The sequence below is a fragment of the Rhamphochromis sp. 'chilingali' genome (genome assembly GCF_963969265.1).
Source record: "Rhamphochromis sp. 'chilingali' genome assembly, chromosome: 4".
NCBI lineage: Eukaryota > Metazoa > Chordata > Actinopteri > Cichliformes > Cichlidae > Rhamphochromis > Rhamphochromis sp. 'chilingali'.
Window position 1 is genome coordinate 15291264 of NC_137948.1, and position 18156 is coordinate 15309419.

At 42.6% G+C, this 18156-nt stretch overlaps 1 protein-coding gene across 3 annotated transcripts in view; it reads right to left on the bottom strand.

Moving 5' to 3' along the window:
- Nucleotides 1–1066: 1066 nt before the first annotated feature.
- The window catches only part of pkn1a (protein kinase N1a), a 63624-nt gene continuing 46534 nt past the window's right edge, over nucleotides 1067–18156 (bottom strand). For all 3 annotated transcript variants that reach the window (XM_080881323.1, XM_080881322.1, XM_080881321.1), the window contains exons 4-23: nucleotides 17841–17989; nucleotides 17090–17210; nucleotides 13263–13408; nucleotides 12313–12526; nucleotides 12016–12210; nucleotides 11285–11394; nucleotides 11038–11181; nucleotides 10728–10803; nucleotides 9994–10129; nucleotides 9605–9731; nucleotides 8697–8776; nucleotides 7188–7263; nucleotides 6669–6760; nucleotides 6214–6390; nucleotides 4446–4508; nucleotides 3689–3765; nucleotides 2913–3055; nucleotides 2625–2732; nucleotides 2361–2441; nucleotides 1067–2161 (exon numbers count right to left, since the gene is read on the bottom strand). In XM_080881323.1, the coding sequence (XP_080737449.1) occupies nucleotides 1958–2161; nucleotides 2361–2441; nucleotides 2625–2732; nucleotides 2913–3055; nucleotides 3689–3765; nucleotides 4446–4508; nucleotides 6214–6390; nucleotides 6669–6760; nucleotides 7188–7263; nucleotides 8697–8776; nucleotides 9605–9731; nucleotides 9994–10129; nucleotides 10728–10803; nucleotides 11038–11181; nucleotides 11285–11394; nucleotides 12016–12210; nucleotides 12313–12526; nucleotides 13263–13408; nucleotides 17090–17210; nucleotides 17841–17989 (2519 nt within the window). In that variant the 3' untranslated portion in view covers nucleotides 1067–1957. The remainder of the gene's footprint in view (nucleotides 2162–2360; nucleotides 2442–2624; nucleotides 2733–2912; nucleotides 3056–3688; nucleotides 3766–4445; nucleotides 4509–6213; nucleotides 6391–6668; nucleotides 6761–7187; nucleotides 7264–8696; nucleotides 8777–9604; nucleotides 9732–9993; nucleotides 10130–10727; nucleotides 10804–11037; nucleotides 11182–11284; nucleotides 11395–12015; nucleotides 12211–12312; nucleotides 12527–13262; nucleotides 13409–17089; nucleotides 17211–17840; nucleotides 17990–18156) is intronic.

The following is an 18156-nucleotide window of genomic DNA, read 5'->3' on the forward strand; positions in this document are numbered from 1 at the left end:
TTTAATGTTCAACACGTTGCACGTTTAGACATGCTCTTCTACATACTTTGTATTTAGCAAGTGGTTCTTTTTTTCCTGACCTCACTCCTCTTACATCAATAAGACATTTTCACTCAGAAAACCGCCAAATCACTGTATATTTCCTCTTTTTTGGACTATTCTCTAAATTGCAGTGACAGATGTGCACGTTCTGCTTCTAGAGGTCTAGAGGTGCATAAGTGCACGTAGTTGCTGCCATGTGATTGGCTGATTAGATGTTTGAGTTAATGAGCAGTAAAACAGGCGTATCTAATAAAGTGGCCGGTGAGTATTTATTCAATCACTGCAGCAGGTGAGTAGCCATCTGCATCCTGCTCCATTCATTCACAAATACTAAATTAAACGTGCATCCATCTATACATTACTGTGTTATTTTTATTTAAATGAATTTGAGATGCCCCTTTCCCCCGTCCCATGATGACAATAAACACACATTCACTCACGGTTTTCTTTATAAAATATGTCATCTCATACTCACATGGTTCTGTACTGTTGTACACAAGACAGGTAAAATCCACACCACCGCACATACATCTTAACAACAAACCACTGCTCTTGTGTGTTACACAGGTTTTCACTGTTGGCTCATGGTTTTCCTACAGATATCATCAAAGGTATTACCAGAGGTCTACGCCAGCTCTCGCCTCTCTAATTGGCTCTACTGTGGAAAAGCAGCTCATGTTTGTTTTGCTTATGGCGCCTCGCAGAGTTTCCACAAGTACTTAGACATCAACAAGTTTCGGAAACCGCCACAGCGACCGCAGCAGCCAGAGCGTAACCTGTCAGGGCTTAAGCGCCGAAAACAGACACTAAAACAACTTTTACAGCCAGTGAGGTTAAAGATTTAATCGCCTCGGAGGGAAATCACTTACTTCATGTTCACAAAACTCTGGTAGCACTCAGGTGACTGGATGAACGTGTCTCCAAACCCATAAAGAGCAGTTTATTACTTGTACATCACAGTTTAGTGTTCAGATTTTTGCTTTTGGAATAATAAATGTTTTCCTCAAAGCTTTTATGCTGACGGTTATGTGTGTGTGTGTGTGTGTGTGTGTGTGTGTGTGTGTGTGTGTGTGTGTGTGTGTGTGTGTGTGTGTGTGTGTGTGTGTGTGTGTGTGCTACACATTTATATCAAATTCTTCCTAAAACCCAAACATTCAACTAAAAAGGACGAGTCAAATGCTCTTGTAAAATCCGAGCAACCCAAGTTTAAAAAGTAGTTGGTGGACATCCAAAGGAAGGTCCACTGCAGCGAAGCAGGACAGTGGTTCTTTACCCATTAGTTAACTAATAATACACCTAAAAGCAGTCAAAAGACTGATGGGTATCAGCTCTGAGTGTCTTTTTTTTCTCTTCCAAAAACATAGAGGAGTTTCTGCAGCACACTGTATCCCTCCTCGCCCTGCTGCTGTACACAAAGGGCCACAAAGTAAAACAAAATGCTTTTTTTCTGTGGAACAAATACAAGTATAAATGTAAGGCATTGGTATGAGAGGCCACTGAGCAACCCCTAAACAGTCAAAAGTACAAAAATACAGCAAGCTCCTCCTCTCACAGCTGCACTGGCGACTGCCGAGACGTCTAAGACGACGGGAAGAGACTTTTAAAAGTCTGCAAGATACAAAACCCACTGCAGTTTCGTACAATGACTGGAAAGGGGGGCCTTTGTTTGTGATAAAACATTATAACCCCAACTAATTTCTGTCCAGGCTTTCATTTGCTCAGTCCATGATCTTTAAAACTCTGCAGACACACAAAACACAGTCTCTTCGTCTTCAGTTTCATTCATTCACAGTGTAACAAGAAGCGACAGACGAGCACGGACAGTCAGCTTGAGACATATCTCTGTGCTCCGGCTGAAACTGTCGCGAAGTCGTCGAAATCCAACGTTCCTCGAGATCTGTTGGCTTCGGGTCCACTAGCAGAGGTCAGAGACGTAGTCAAAGTCCCGGAAACTGTCCTGGTCTTTGCGGGAGAGCGCACGGGGCTCACGTGGAGGCGTGAGCGTCGGAGGTTCCGTGGTGAACTCCTCGTCAAAGTTACTGACGTCTTCTTTGCCGCCGATGGACGGGACGAAGGGAGGGGGCAACTTCTTCTGCAGCAGCGCCTCCCAGTCCATGCTCTGGAGGGAGAGACGGACAAGAATAAGAGCAAGAAGAGCAATTAAAGCTGCAATTCAAAGGGCTTCGAAACAACCACCATAACAGTCTGGCTGTAAACACACGAGAAAAACCTCTTCCACCTCTCAGTGTTTGCTAACGAATCTCCATCTTGCGTTCTCACCCCCAACAAGTTGCCTAGGTACCTTTAAGTCTACTTACTCTGAAAAATGGCTGCTTCTTCACCTCCTCTGCATCCTTCTCACCAGATCCCAACCTTCTCTCTGGGTTCCTCCTTAACAGCTGCACACAGACACACGAGAATAGGAAATGACGAGTGGCTATAACAGTGAAGCATCAACTGTCTGACTGTGAGTAAGTGAGGATGTCGGACTGATTCAGTGTTTCACGTGTAAGTGCAGCATTTGTCACATACAGTTTGTGTGCATGAGCGAGCTAATGTGTGTGTGTGTGTTTTTGCTTTACCCTCCTCATGATGCCAATAGCCTCAGTGGAGAGGAAGCGTGGGTAGCGGACTTCATCATTCACAATGCTGTCAAACACCTCCTCTTCATCATCCCCTGGGAAAGGAGACTACAAAAAAATACACCGGTCACACAAAAGCACAGTTCACTGAATCCACTTTTGATATTCTGTCATTTAAAACAAAATCAGCATTTAACTACAGCGAACACGAGTAATTAATCGGCACCAGATCAAACTAACACGTGGCTATAATAACTCCATGACCAGTGACAGAGGGCTAGCTCTTACCTCTCCCACCAGCATTTCATAGATGAGGACCCCCAGGCCCCACCAGTCTACGGCTCTGGTGTAAGACGTGTCTGTCAGGACCTCGGGGGCTAAAAACTCCGGAGTCCCACAGAAGGTGCTGGTCCGGTCACCAAAACCCATTCCTGCAGAAAAAAAACGAAAAAAATGATCTCTGAAAGCTAAAAGAGAAACAAAATCACTTCTTAATTTACCTGAACTTCAGATGATGAAAACCTGCCGCTCTGTACTGTTTAATCACTCATATTCCGACATCTGTTTAAATTTCAGAATCGAGTGGAGGTATTACGCCAATTTCCAACTGCTTTACTGGAGACATTTTCCATGATTCACAGTTCAAAATGAGGGTTATTTATCTTACACAGAGGCTTTTTTTGCAGCCCATCAGCCTATCCTCTGCCTCAGCCTCAACTTTCTCGTGATTGGGGATGTGGAGATACCTGCTGTGGTGACCCCTTGTAACAAAGGCTTGGGCAACAGCAGCTTTTTCATATGCTGACCTTATTATTTGATATTGAGGCCATGTTTAATATGGGCACCCTTCATTGTAACCATACAAACAGATGTTGGATAATATGGAGAAGCTAATAGGTCACCTATGGTGTTTCTGAGCTCAAGGCAGGGTTCGGTTGACCTGCTTTTCAGGCTCCCTGACAGACTAAAAACATCACACTGTTTTCCGGTTGTAAGTAAATTTGTATCCCGAAGCAAAGACAAAAACAAATAAAAGACCGTCTGTCAGTAATACACAGATCCACCTTCTTTGCAGAGTCCAAAGTCAGCGATCTTCACATAACCATCTGTGTCTAGCAGCAGGTTGTCGAGCTTGAGATCTCTGAAAGGGAGAAAACATGCAGGTGAGAATCAGTATCTTCGTACAGCATTTAGATACAAACTCTCTCTGTGAACTGACTGTAATCCCAGCAGACTGTACTAAACTGAGCCTGTACAATAATGCTCACAGCAAACGTCAGCCTGATGGTGCGACACTCAGTACCCCGGGGATGAATCCTACAGCTTCTGGATGCCCTGAATGATCCAGCATGTGGTACCTGATATTTTTTCAGCTTCGGGTTTTGTGTTATTCCTTGTTTGCGCCTTTATTTTGAAAGTGTTTCAGCCTTTGTGTGTCTCTGGGGTTTTTGGTTTCCTGCTGATTGTCAGTCACACCAAGTGTATAAACACTCTTTCCTTTGTCAGACTGTCTGTTTACCTTGCTCTGGTTTCTTTTGGATTATTTAACTTTTGGGATTTTCCTGCCCCATAATGAGGCAAAGTGTGTAAAGTTTTATAAAATAAACCTCCCACTGTTGAAGCTCCTATTTGCTCTATCTGGGTCCTCTAACTGAACTGCAAAACTTAGACTGACATTTCAACCTATGCTGGCAGAAATGTTTAGAAATTAAGAGCTCGATTTAACATCGATCTTTGACGTTTCTATTAGTCTGATGCTTCCTGAGGTGAAAGAAAGCTCAGTTTTACATCAGTTAAGAGGTTTGTGTGGGCTCGACTCACCTGTACACAATCTTATGGTCGTGGAGGAACTGAAGTCCGAGAACCACACAGGCTGCGTAAAACCTGAAGCCAAAAGCAGAGAAAATCAACCTCCAGTTAGACGCGATAAAATGGGAACTTCATATTAATAACAGACATACTGCTTTCAGACCACTAGCCACTGTAACCAAATCTGCTGTCTGAGGCCTGACAAACAGCTGCTCCCCAGCTGTTGAACTCCTCGGTATGGGGACAGCAGTAATAGTGCTGAGGGTTTTCTGGCATTATGTCCTTAAAAGACCCTGCACACCCACTGTAAACCTCATACAGATGGCTTCACTTATTTCAGCGGATCTTTTTAGACTGTGTGGGTGTGCTTATGCTGTGGCGTCTCCCTCATTTCTCTTCACTGATGAGAGTTTGGTGACCTCATGATAATCCCAGGATAAATTCAACTTGTGCAGAAATCTAACAAATAAACAAACATAACTTCAACAGATTTCTGGAGGATGGAAGGCCTTTAAAACATTCAGTCTAATACAGCGCATCTCTAAAAGGTTTTCACATCTGTCCTAATGCTCAGCAGCGCACATGTACAAATCATAAAATAGAATAGAATAATCCTTTAATTGTCCCACAAGGGAAAATTGGTTGTAACAGCAGCAAAAACAACGCACACATACAAACAGAACAGGACACAGAACAGAAACGCACACAAACATATTTACATTATGGACAAAAGTTACAAAAACAGAGTACTGTACAGTTATTAAGAGTAAAGTACAGATAAAAATGGCAAACCCAGGCTGTAGTGTGCAAACAGAGCAGGGTACTGGAAGATGTTTAAGTAATTAAGAATATTTAGAAAAGGTACAGATTGTGTATTGTACCTGTAAATCATGTTAGTATGTCTTGTGTAAGTATGGCTTATGTGCCAAGAGACGTGCCACATACACGGTACATAAGTTACTTTGAATTTAAAGATCGCAGACGGCTATTTCACACTAAATGCACAAAGATGCTTTTTGCTCTCAACTTTGTCACAGTTAGTTATTGTCAACAGATTACATATATGTGACCCTTCTATCTCTGGCTACACAACAACAACAGTTGGCATAAGCTAACGTTATTCCGGCTAATGTTAGGCTCAAATGTCTAAAAAAAAATAAAATAAAATCACGCTTTCTCTTTGATAAACAGTTCGACTAAATTCTCATATTGTATCAGAGTTGGACAAAGTTAGATCCACTTCAAAGAAAATGTCACTAATACTGGCTAACAGTGGCAAAAGCAGCTGTTAATGTCAAAAAAGTTCAGGATATCCTCAACAACTCAGTTCAGTATCGCTTCACCGTCTCATCAACGTATCGATCGGACTCTTTCCACAAAATTTTACAGCCTCCTCCAGAGTAAATATAAGTCCACACATATTGAAAGCTGAGGTAAACAGTGGACTGACAGCCTACACTCACTACAGATGAACAGCGCCCTGATTTGTTTGCCCTGTGGGAAAAAGTGGGAAAAAACACTGGTGTATTTAACAGTATTGACTCCCACTCTGAGGTGAAGGTCGAGATATCGTGCTTGACGGATTCTCGTTAATGTAACTGATGTTTTAAGAAGGGATCTGTTTACAATCTCTGTGTTTTAATGTACATATGGGCGATTACTACATAAAATGAGTGTTTATAACTGATCCCTGAGGTTGACTAAATTCATCAGGACTAATCTCTGGGAAAGCCTAAAATTTGCATGGAAATACTTCAAGGATAATCCATTTATTACGTACACGGCCCGTGGCTCTGTGAAGACGTCTGTGTGGATGTGCATCATCAGGTCGCCTCCTGCTGTGTACTCCATAACAAAACACACGTGCTCTGGTGTCTGGAAGCACGCAAACAGGTTGATCAGGAAGGGATGGTGCGACATGTTGACGATCTCAAAGATGCGCTTCTCGCACATCAGACTAGGGGAGGAAGGAGAGAAGGAAAGAGTGGAAGAAGAGGCAAGAGGAGGAGAGAAAAAAAAAAGATTAGAGGGCCATTTAAACATAATTAGATAGTGTTTATTTTAGCCTATGAGAAAACCCACACTCAGCCCACAGATGAACTGTAATCACAGTGATTCAAGACACAAATTAAATCCTGTGAGTAAATCTACTACTGGAGCGCTTAATCTCTGGGCTAAAAACAACAACCACACATCACACAAGCACAGGGCTGAGGAATAAACATCAGCACACACCTATCCACCTCATCCCGAGCAACGATATCTCCTTTTTTCAGGGCTTTGATGGCATACATCGTGCCGGTCTTCTTGTACTCAGACAATAACACCTGTAGACACATAGACACACTCTGATTAACTCTAACACATATAAAGCATTGTTTTTTTTTTAAAAAAATCTTCTTTTATTAGAGCTTTTAAAACTTCTCAGTGGATCCACGTGTGATATGGTTTCTTTTTCCCCCTGCAGTCACCAATACTTAAAATGTGGCCTTCATGTGCACCTAACAGCATAAGGAAAACAAGCTTTCTTTTTTACAAACTGTCTTTTATTTTTGTTTGCCTGATTGTAGTTGTGACAGTCACATTGTGAGAATCCACAAACAGAGAAGCTGTTAATCTGGGACTTTTTTGCTGTTGTGACCTTCAGTATATTTGAGGGAATAATAAGAAAAAGACTCTTGTTCTTTGTGTTGTTATTAATTGGTTCGGTTGTTCCAGTTTTTTTTTTTTTTCTGGATTAGAAAGAAATCGTACCTTCCCAAAGTGTCCACGACCCAAAACAGCAATGAGCCTGAAGTCCTGGAGGGACAGCGGACCTTTCTTCTGCTTGCTGGAGAAACCAACAGGCACGGTGAGGAAGAACATTTAAACTAGACACCAAAAAGTAACAACTGCTGATATTACATGACACACATATAAGGACTGTGTACGTGTGGATAATACAAGCTGAATAATACATTAATACATACATGTAATAATGGGGAGCAGACATTTTAAGCTGCAACAGGAGGAAAAGCAGAGGATTTATCAAAAACATCAATGATTCTGTTTTATTCGGGTGTCTGAAGATTTTTGACAGCTAATAACGCAGCAGCTGCTCTCCTGAAAACGCCCAGCTGGGAGCGCTTGAGAGCGCTTGAAAGGCTTGCCTCCAGGTGAGTGTTTGGTTGCTATGATACAGAAAGTACACAGACGTAATCTGCTGCAGGTACCTGACTCTCTGTCTGACTGCTGCTTTTACTCACACACGCACAGGAAACCAAATATTCCTCATAGTATTATTTTAATGTTAATACGCACACTTGCACGTGTGCACACTTGGACAGCAGCACTTAAAACTTGTGACAGAGGTTTGCTGTAGCGTTTCTCCCACTTCCACTGTGCTTAGACAGCTGGGTAAAAAGTGACAGTGGTGCATGCAGCTGGTTACATTTGTAACTCTCTTAAAACCAGAAAAAAGATAGATGTGTAGCGATGAGCACAGAAAAAATGCTCAGCCTGTCGCCATGCTGATGTCGCTTTGAGGACATCAGGGAAAAAAACAGAACACATGTAGTGGGTTTCCTCCATCCATAAGCTTCAGGCCTTTATGCTTGGAGGGTTGTAGGGAGGCTGAGGCGAACACCAGCAGATGGTAGGTAAGAGTCAGGGTCATTCATTCACACTTGCATTCAAATATTGAGCAATTCATAATTAACCTGTACATAAAAAGGCCTGTATGGTCTAAAGGCTCAAGCCCAGAAACATTCTGGCTTGGACGTGAGATTTAACCAGAAAGTCAAAGATCAGCTGCTCATCCGGCTCGTGATCTTTCACAATTCACAAGTAATTGTGATGTAGAAAGTCAGTTAGAAAATTTAGGTGTCGTTGGTTGGGTGTTTTAGACAAAGTAATAAGAATTCAAATCCACTGAAAGACCAAAACAGCTCAAACGACCTCTGTACGTTTCCTAACCGGAGGAGGCCCTGTGATAAACGCAGGATACGCTGGAGAGATTGTCTCTTGGCTGGCCTGGGAGGCTGGGGGGAGAGAGGTCTGGGCTTCTCTGCCCTCACAACCGAGCCCCAGATAAACGGCATAAAACAGATGATGGCTGGTTTTATTTCCACCTGTGCTTTTCCTACTGCCACATTTCAAAATGTTTTTTTGTCTGATAAACTTCATCCTCATTATTATATATCATCATTTATCATTAAAATCCAAACAAATCCATTTTAGAAAACAAAGAAGTAAAAGTGTTTCGGTGAGTGTGCGTGCGTGTACCTGCTAACTGAATGGGTTCGGACAGGGGACTCAGGGGCGAGGTCTCGGGGGGAGAGGGGATCGATGACTAGATGTTGGTCCTATCGGAGGACATGCGAGGGAAGAGACAAAAAAGGAACAGACGTGCAGAGACAGAGATTATAAAACAACATGAAATGGAAGACAGGAGACGCAGTCTGGAGCTGATGGTGACTGACCCTGCGCTGGATTTTAAATCTTTAAACCCCGCAAATACCAGGTCGACCACAGTCCTTTACATCCAGGTGTGGCTGTGCTGCTAACAGGAAGGACACCGTAACAGAGCAGAGAGTGGGTCGATTTTACGTCTCTGTTCACATCAGAAGGAGAGCTGACGTAAAGCAGCAATATTTGCAGTATTTACTCATACCGTAAACTCTTCCTCTTTCAGTCATTTTCTTGTAAATCAGACTCATGTCACATGACCATTATTTAAATGTTAAATGCCTAAAATTATATTAACTTAATAACTAAATCTCCTGTCATTAAAATGATTTACAGGCTTATGTGACTTTATAATGATGGAGCCAAGTCTAACATAATTATTTTTTCTTTCACAATCAGTGTTCAAAAAAGGAGTGTTTGTGCTCCTGCAAGCTACCTGGGAGTTAGACAAGGTTAAGGCACTAGAACACATCCCAAGCCCTGAAAAGTACAGTGTGCTTACAATGTAAGATGGGGAAATATTTGATTTTATTTATTTGTAATTTTTTCTCTGATACTTGCCTCCTTTCATCGAAACTTACCCAGAATGTATACATTTTTAAAAATTACTTAAACTGCATTACTTAACACTACTTGTATTTGATGCTGTTACGCCTTTCTTTCCCTGCCAATTCGAACTTTTAGTTTCTTTTTTAGTTAGGAAAGCCCCGTCCCTCATCACACACCTCCCCTAACTCCCGGGTTTCCTCTCGCTCCATCGGTCTCACTGGAGTGTTAATGTCCATGTCTCTCTTGTAATCGCCTCTTATTGGAGAGTCGCTGTCCAGACTCAACTTTTCCACTGAGATCTCCCTGAAAGACCAACAAATACACACACACACAAATAGACCAACGTGTAACACAGACAAACAGACAGAACAACACAGAAGGGTAGTTAGACACGGGGCTGGGAAGGCATCGTTTGCTTTATTCTTTGTCTGGAAACAAAAGGAAAAAAGGTTCAAGGAAAGCTGCTACGTTTGATAGCAAAGTCTGACTGACGGTTATCAAACGTCACTCCCGATGAAAGACCGAAGCGTGTGCACCTGCGTGTACATATCTCAATGCGTCTCACCCAGAGTTGAGTGTGAGGCTTTGTGCGTTGGGACTGTAGGTTCCTGAGTTGTTGACGGTGGGGATGGCGTTTCGAAGCAGCCTCACCCACGTTCCGATATCCACGTTCATCTGACGAGCCCGGAGGAACGCCTTGCCTGAAAAATGCACAAACACACACATCTAGTCAGAGTCAGAAATTAATCAAACATAACATTCAGCCACTAAAACTATTTTGTTTCTGTTCAGGAATGCTGATATTTAGCATCTTAATAAAAAATGTTAAAATTAAAAATGGAAATTTCATAGATGAAAACAGAAATAATATTTCAGCATTAAAAACATAATGTTAATTTAAGAGTTTTCACATACTGGCAGATTAACAATTACAAGATCATAAAAAAATATTTTTTATAAGACACGTTTACGTTTATGTTTTTATAAGACAAAAAAACACCAGACCTTTACAGAGTTTAGCTCAAGTTTTTATATTCTGTTTGCTTTCCTATAGAAATGAAGGTAAAAAAAAATAATAGTCACCACTAGAGGGTGCTGTGGTCTAAATAAAAAAAGCAGGGAACTGATGGCATAAGCAGTTGTATGTTTTACTGCAGGTAGTGTCCATCTTCCTGTCATGATAAAACTTTTAAAGTTTTACTGTTTCTCCATATAAAACTGCCCTCAGGCTGCTGAGTAGAAAATGGAAGAGAAATAGAAAATGTGTAATGTTTCTTCGCTGCTCTGTCTGCTCCCCACCTTGTTGCTTAGAAAAGACTTTCTTCTGCCTCCGCAGGCGCGGGACTCTCTCAATAACCGGGTTAAAGAAGGTCACCTGGAAAACACACAAAACAAAACATGAAAAGAAACGACCAAAAAAACCCACCCATATTTTATTTTTACGCTCAGAAACAGCCTTTCAAGTGTGACGTATCAAAGCAACGCTTTCCAGCACAGGTGCATGTGGCAGCTCACGGGTGGGCGCGCACATCTGAGTGTGTGTTTGAGTACGAGTGATTCGCCATTCATTTCGCTGTTTCTTTTTTGCAGGTGTGTGGTATGTGTGTACCTCAGCCAGCAGCAGGCCCTGAGGCTCCAGCTCCAGCTGAACTCTGTGCTTCTGGTTGTCCAGGAACTCCTCCAGCTTCAGGTACTTAAGAGCGCACAGCGAGCGGTAGTCCTTCCAGTAAACTGCGATCTCCATCTCCCTCGACTGAAGCGCAGGCACCCAGCGGTATCAACAGAGAGAAAAGCTGCCTTAAAAAAACTCTTTGGTGCCTGCGTGCAAGTTTGTGGGAAGGAGATTGTATACTGACCCTTTCAAGCTCCACAGTGAACGTCTGGTCCCAGGCCTGCTCTCCCACAGTCTTCCAAGCAGTCTGACCCACCACTGTGTTATCCAGCTTCAGCACCGCACTCACCTCAGCTAAACACACACGCAAACCAATGATTTCCTTCATTAATGAATCCAAAAATGCACAAAATAATAAAACAAAAAAATTAACGCCGACCAATAGGTTCCTTTGAGATATGGAAAAAAGGACTAAGACCTTATAAAAAGCTGTTTGCAAACTGCCTTTAACCTCCTAGGACCTGGCGTCCACATATGTGGACATCATATTTTGGGTTATTTAGACCAAAATACTCAATTTTGCTCTACATGGGCCTAATATCCACTTACGAGGACATTTTACTGCAACTGTTCTATCAAAATTTTAAACAAATATCCTCATATGTGGCTCTCATTTTTCTTAAAAACAAAAATAAGGTAAAAAAAAAAATCTGGTAATTCTTTGTTTTTACTTTCATCGGGTCCCAATATGCCCAAATATCAAAGAGAAATTAAAATGCATGTTGTGGAGGAGTTCAAGTCTTAGGAGGTTAAAGCATCTGTCACGACCTGACAAATAATATCTAACCTGATGAGCCTAAAGGGACCCACGACAAAGTTGAGGGGAAAAAAAGCCAATACAGCCAACAAAGAAGACATAAAAAGCTGAAATGAAAACCTTAAATGCACCACGTGCACACTCATACAGTCACTCACAGGAGAGCTCCTCTGTCTTGCTTGGCGTCTTCCCGCTGACGGAGCCACTGCGTCCGTAGAGCCCCTTGCTGCCCCTCATGAAGGACCGCGTGTCTCCGGGGCTGTAGCAGGGCAGCATGAGAGGTGTCCCTTTATTGCGCCCTGGGACCACCTCTAGTAACCCAACACAGCCCAGCAGCTGCACTTGTAATGTACCTGAAGACAGAGGAAAACAATGTAGGCACAACCTGAATGCATTCCTCGCTTCTGTACCTTCTTCTTCATATTGTAGGCTTCTCCTGAGCCTGTATGATATACCAGTGAGAGGCGATGGCTTGCTGAGGGTAGTATACTGGTTTTGAAGGTAGGGGGCGCCGTGGCGGGAGCTGAAGGCAGGTGAGGAGGCCAAGACCAGCTCCTCTTTGATGATGCTGGCCTTTGGATGGTCCTCTGGCAGCTCTGCCAGGCGCTGGTCAAGAGAATCTCTCAGCAGGTCCAAACGCTGGGAAGCCTCGCTCAGACGAGACTGTGCCTGCAGAGCATCGAAACAGACGATATCTACCTTTTAAACTCTCAGACAGACATAAAAAAAACAAGAAGTCCTATGCTACTTCTCAGTGCGCAGATATCACAGTAGCACACCTTAATTTAATCACATTTTTTGTGACCTGCTGCTTTTAAGTGCATGCAGAAAGACAATGTTAGGCTTGAGCGAGTTTTTATGTTCATTTATAGAGTAAGTAAAGGCGTGCGAGTGAGGATTCAAACGGCAGAACTCTCACGGCATGTGGTGAGAAAACAAGTGGTTCATTGTCACTGTGGGGGTAAAATGCAGCACGTTACGCGGCAGCTGCTGTTGTGAGGCTCTCTCTCAAATATTTTTATGAACAGATTGCAGAGTTCAGCAGCTGAAACTGTTCTGCGAGGGATCTGACATCACGGGACACTCCTGCTCTGAGTTTCCTCGACGTATAACGAGAAACCATATCAGACCCAGACAACTCAAGATGCCATAATGTTGGTGAACAAACAAACAAAAAAAAAAAAAACTGTTGATAAGAGATCAAATTTTTGTGAAGGATCTAAGGCAAAGCCAAAGATAGCTGAAGTCTCAGAAGTAAGAGATAGCGGAAAACAAAAGGAGCAGATCTGAAGAAGATCTACAGGTGTGTGTCAGCATGATGTCATCGGTACAGCTGCCGTCTCACACGTGTCTGTGTGCGCTTTGAAGTGTGTGAAAGCGAAACATCAGCAGGATCCGCTCTAACCTCAGACAGAGCTTTCTTGTCCTGAACTTTGCTGGCCCCCAGGAGCCTGAGGACGTTTTTGGCCCCCTCAGCAACAGCATGCTCCACCCTGTAGTGATGTCTCAGCTCTTCGATACGCAGCTCCATCCCGCACACGTCTTGGTTACCTGCGTGAAGGAAAGGGGCAAACAACATTACTGCACAGCCGACACGATGGCAATCTCCTACGCAGTCTCTGTGCTGCGCGCGTGGCAGCTACGTTAAGGCTTTCCTGTTTTGCCAATGGCGTGTTACAGGGAACTCCCCTGGGCATACTAAGTTAGGTTAATGCCTTAATGCCTGTCATGCATTACACAAGAGGCGAACAAAGAAAACATTAGCGAGGCCTAGAGGGAGGTAAGCAGCCTCTGACTGTTCCCCAGCAAGCAGTGCTTAGCATAATTCCAGCCTCTCCTTCCAAATAGCCCCATATCCCTGCTCTAAAAGCAAACAGAGCAACCAAACAAAATAAGTCTCTCACCTATTTACATTTTTAAAACAGCTAGCAAGACTAAAGCAAAACCACTGCTCTAAATTTGTAGCTTCATCTCTGCTTTTCTCAGAAATATAGTACCTCATAAATGTACATTAGTGGGAAACAGAAAGTCTTATAATGAGATGCAGTGCTTTCAACTCAAAATCTAAAAACATGCTCAAGCTCCCTCACTTAAAAGACCAGATATGAGAATCAGCATAAGAGCAGCACCCTACAGCACAAATTAGAGCAAAGTGCTTAGCTTAATGGCACCAATACAGCCTTCAAATGATGGGCAACAAACTGAGAGCACTCAGATATGGGAAGAGCCGGAAGGAGGTGTGCGAGCGTGATAAGGAAAAGGACAATTGGACAAATGGCATTCAAAGATGATGCATTTGACTTTCAAACACCAGATTGGTTTAGAAGAAGGACAGAAGACCAGGATGGATGGTTTTTACAATTCTGAGCTGCTCAAATAACTGCAGGAGACAGAAGAGAAAGCAAGGACAGGAGGGAGGTAGGGGTGGAGAACGAAGTGGGTGCTTTTATCTCCTAATAAGGTGTTCTGCCTGGAGCCCAGACCTCTGCTAGATGACCCCTCCACCGGGTGTGGTGCCTGGAGACTGTCTGTGTACACCATACACACAGCCCTGTGATATGGTGTGTGTGTGTGTGTGTGTGTGTGTGTGTGTGTGTGTGTGTGTGTGTGTGTGTGTGTGTGTGTGTGGGGTTTAAAGAAGAGAGACAGAATCAGAGCCAGAGAATATACAGCCGTGGTTGCTGTTAGAGACAATCAAATAGAGAAGAAATACAAAGGGAGGGGTGTGTGGTGGTTGATCAATTTAGTCTGATAAACACGAACATTAGCTCAAGCTGAAATTGTAGTTTAAGAAAAAGCCAAATCTGGCTGTGCAGCATCATTTTAAACTCTGCTGGAGAACCATTAGCTGCTGCTAGTATAACACACCCCTTTGTGCTCAGTATCAGAGCATGAAAATCCAATTAGAGATGCACAGACTGTTGGATTCTGGGTCAATACCAACACAGATGTTTACAATAACACTTTACGATCACAGCCAATGGAGACAGTGTACTGTTTTTTCACATTTTGCCTGCTTTGTTGTTAATTATTCCTCCTTTTATTCCAGTGAAGACAAGAAACTAACATTTTAGAAAGATTTAACTGGTGTAAAACTGATATGACAACAGATTTCAGCCACTGATATTTAAATGCTATTTTGTCAGCCAACACACATACACTCACCTACTGCTTCCCCAAACCATTACACCACCAGCAGCAGCCTTAACCAATGATTCAAGGCAAGATGGATCCATGCTTTCATGTTGCTTACATCAAATTCTGACCCTACCAAGTAAATGTACAGCAAAAATTGAATCATGAGACCAAGCAATGATTTCTCATGTGCTACTGTCCAGTTTTAGTGAGTAGCCTGAACTGTAGCCTCAGTTTCCTGTTCTTAGCTGACAGGAGTGGCACCCAGTGTAGTCTTCTGCTGCTGTAGCCCATCTGGGTTCAAGGTTAGCATTCAGAAATGCTCTTCTGCATACCTTGGTTGTTTCTGTTATTTTACTACTAGCTCAAAGCAATCTGAATATTCCTCTAAACAAGACATTTTCACCCAGAGAACTTATGCTTTTCAGAACATTCTCTGTAAACCCCAGCTTTCTTCTCCCATTCAGATGCTCAGTTTGAGCTTCAGCAGCTCATTTTGACCACAACTTGATGTCTAAATGCATTAATCTGCTGCCATGTTACTGGCTCATTAGATGAGCTAAACGGATGTACCTAATGAAGTGGACTATGAGTGTACGTATTTGTGAACGATGTTCGTATATGTTGATACTTTTATGCTGCCAAAGCTGTGGCTTGGCTGCATTGCTTTTCATCCTTTTAATTTTCACTTTTAAAACAATTTCAGAGGGCTAACATTTTAAATACGCTGCTGCTTACTGTGGTCATTAGCCTCTATATGACTATTTATATCACGTCGGAGCAGTGGAAAGAACTCCAGATCATTAAAAACCCTTTAGGTTTTCCACATGGAGGACACAGATGGATAAAGTATGCCCTTAAAAGGCCCTTAAATAATCCTTCCAAATGGACATCATCTTCATTCCCTTAGAAGACACCCTGTCTTTTAACAGCCATCGGCGCTCGTCTGACAGGAGCAGAAAGGAATAGATAGCCCCAAAGGGAATATACCGTCTTTAAATCTGTTTTTTACTTCCACCCCCTCCCATCGCTCTCCCTCTGCTCTCCTGGTACATTTTACCAGACTATTCACCTCCCGTGACCGGCATCAGTCGGCCTGTTTTCCCAGCAGAGGGGTCTTAATGGTCCACAGCACTTAGTGCCCTATAGCGGCATGTTCACCTGCCCTGGCATTGATCGCCCTGCCACAACACATAATATGAATGTCCAACAGTAAAGGGAGAAAGCACACAGTTAAAAAAAATAAATGTTTGTTTGACTGTATCTACAACTGCACTTCGGTATGTGTGTTTATATCCATGCAACTGCTGCACACCTGATGTGTTTCGTTAACATGAAAATAAAGAGACTTTTAATCTGCCCACCACATTTTTTGTAGGCTTTTTTGTGTGCATCTTTGTGTGAATCGAATTGATTGTGCTAATATACCAGGTGGGCTATTTCACAGGCTTTTCTGTCCCTTATTTGGCCACCACACCGATATAAACAGACACACACACGCACGCACAGCTTTCAGCGCGTCAACTCCAACTATCCTCTTCATCTTCTTCTCCCAGGCAGAGAGATGAAAACAGAGTCGGCTCTTCATTGATCTGTTTATGCTCTCTCATGTCTGCTGTCTGGAGCTGCTGCTCAGGACAAAACGTATTACACGCAGAGAAGAAGAAAAAAGAGACTGCAAATGCCACAAAGGGATAGTGAGATTGAACACACCTGACTAAAAGCACCTTGTCACTGCCAGCTGACCACAAGATTTAATATGCGATCGTTTAGTTCACACATTATGTAAGTACGGGCCAACTTAACACTCTTTCTGGCTTTATATGCAATAGAGCAGGTTGGATTTAATTTCTGTATCCACACTGATTTACTGCCAACAGACCAATTTACTGTGATTTGGATCAGCAATGGGTGCACTGATGCTTTATGGTCCTGACTGTGTAATTGTAACCTCTGATGGCTCTCTACTTTATAGACATATAAAAAATGCACTAAAATGTACCTCGGGAAATGAAAAGACCATGGTCAAAAAGCACAGGTACTACAAAAGAAGAGCAATCAATGTGGTTAAATGTGTCTATATCCCTTTAAACTCACCCTGTGTGTCGTCATTATGCTCCGTGGCCTGAACAGCTTTTCGAATTTGCATGCGGATGATGTCGATCTTGGTCTTACTGTCCTGAAGCATCTGCTGCGCCGTCTGCAGCATCTTCTTATCCTGGGGAACCAAACAGTAAGCAAGCCACATCACAAGACAGAAAAAGTAGACAATTATAACTGTCATTAAGACTATGCACCAGTTAGTGAACATCACAACAAGGTTTTCCTGCATTTACTTGCCATCAGATTAAACATTATAAATCAGTAAATCTAAAGCTAAAGATATAAAATCTTTAAAAAAAAGAAACTAGGATGTATATGAGACAAAATATAAAAAAATATTATAAGATCCTGATTATGAGATTATAAGATCTCACCATATATATAAAATACAAGGTTAAAGGAATGATGTTTGTCACTTTACAAAAACAAAAGCAAATAAATAACTAATTCTACTGACGAATCAACAGGGTGCCATATCCCTGCAGCAGTAAGACAAGTGGAGATGGAACAGAAAGGCTAAAAGACAACGAAACAAAGGCAATGTATATAGTAATAAAGGTAATCAGGTATTTATGAGTCAGCAGATGGCAAGGTTACTAACATGAAAGTGTGCACACAGTCTGCCACTTGGGAGGGGGGAATCTTTGTCTTGGACATTTTAACCCTTGCAGTCAGTGCTGTACACTTTCTCCTGTTCAGCTGTGCTTGACAGTGTGTGCATGTGTGTGTGTAGGCTGTTCCGTACCTTGGTGGATCCATTGGAGTAAACAGGGATCATATTTTCAACTCCCTGTTTGACTTTGAGCTCAATGTTGAGCTGTCTCTCCAGGGCTGCGATGCGTTCCTTGTGGGCTGACGTACGACTCTCAGCCCCCGGAGACTGAGGACACTCATCTGTGGCAACAAGTAAAGGTTGGAAAGTATAAAATAAGGAACAAGATGAGGGTTCACATGGTGTGCTCTAAAGTGAAAATACCCTTTAGGGAATTACAAGAGTACTCCAATAACATTGCACTGTATTTCTGTGTGGAGAGTACAGGAAACTGATCCAGTGACTTAAG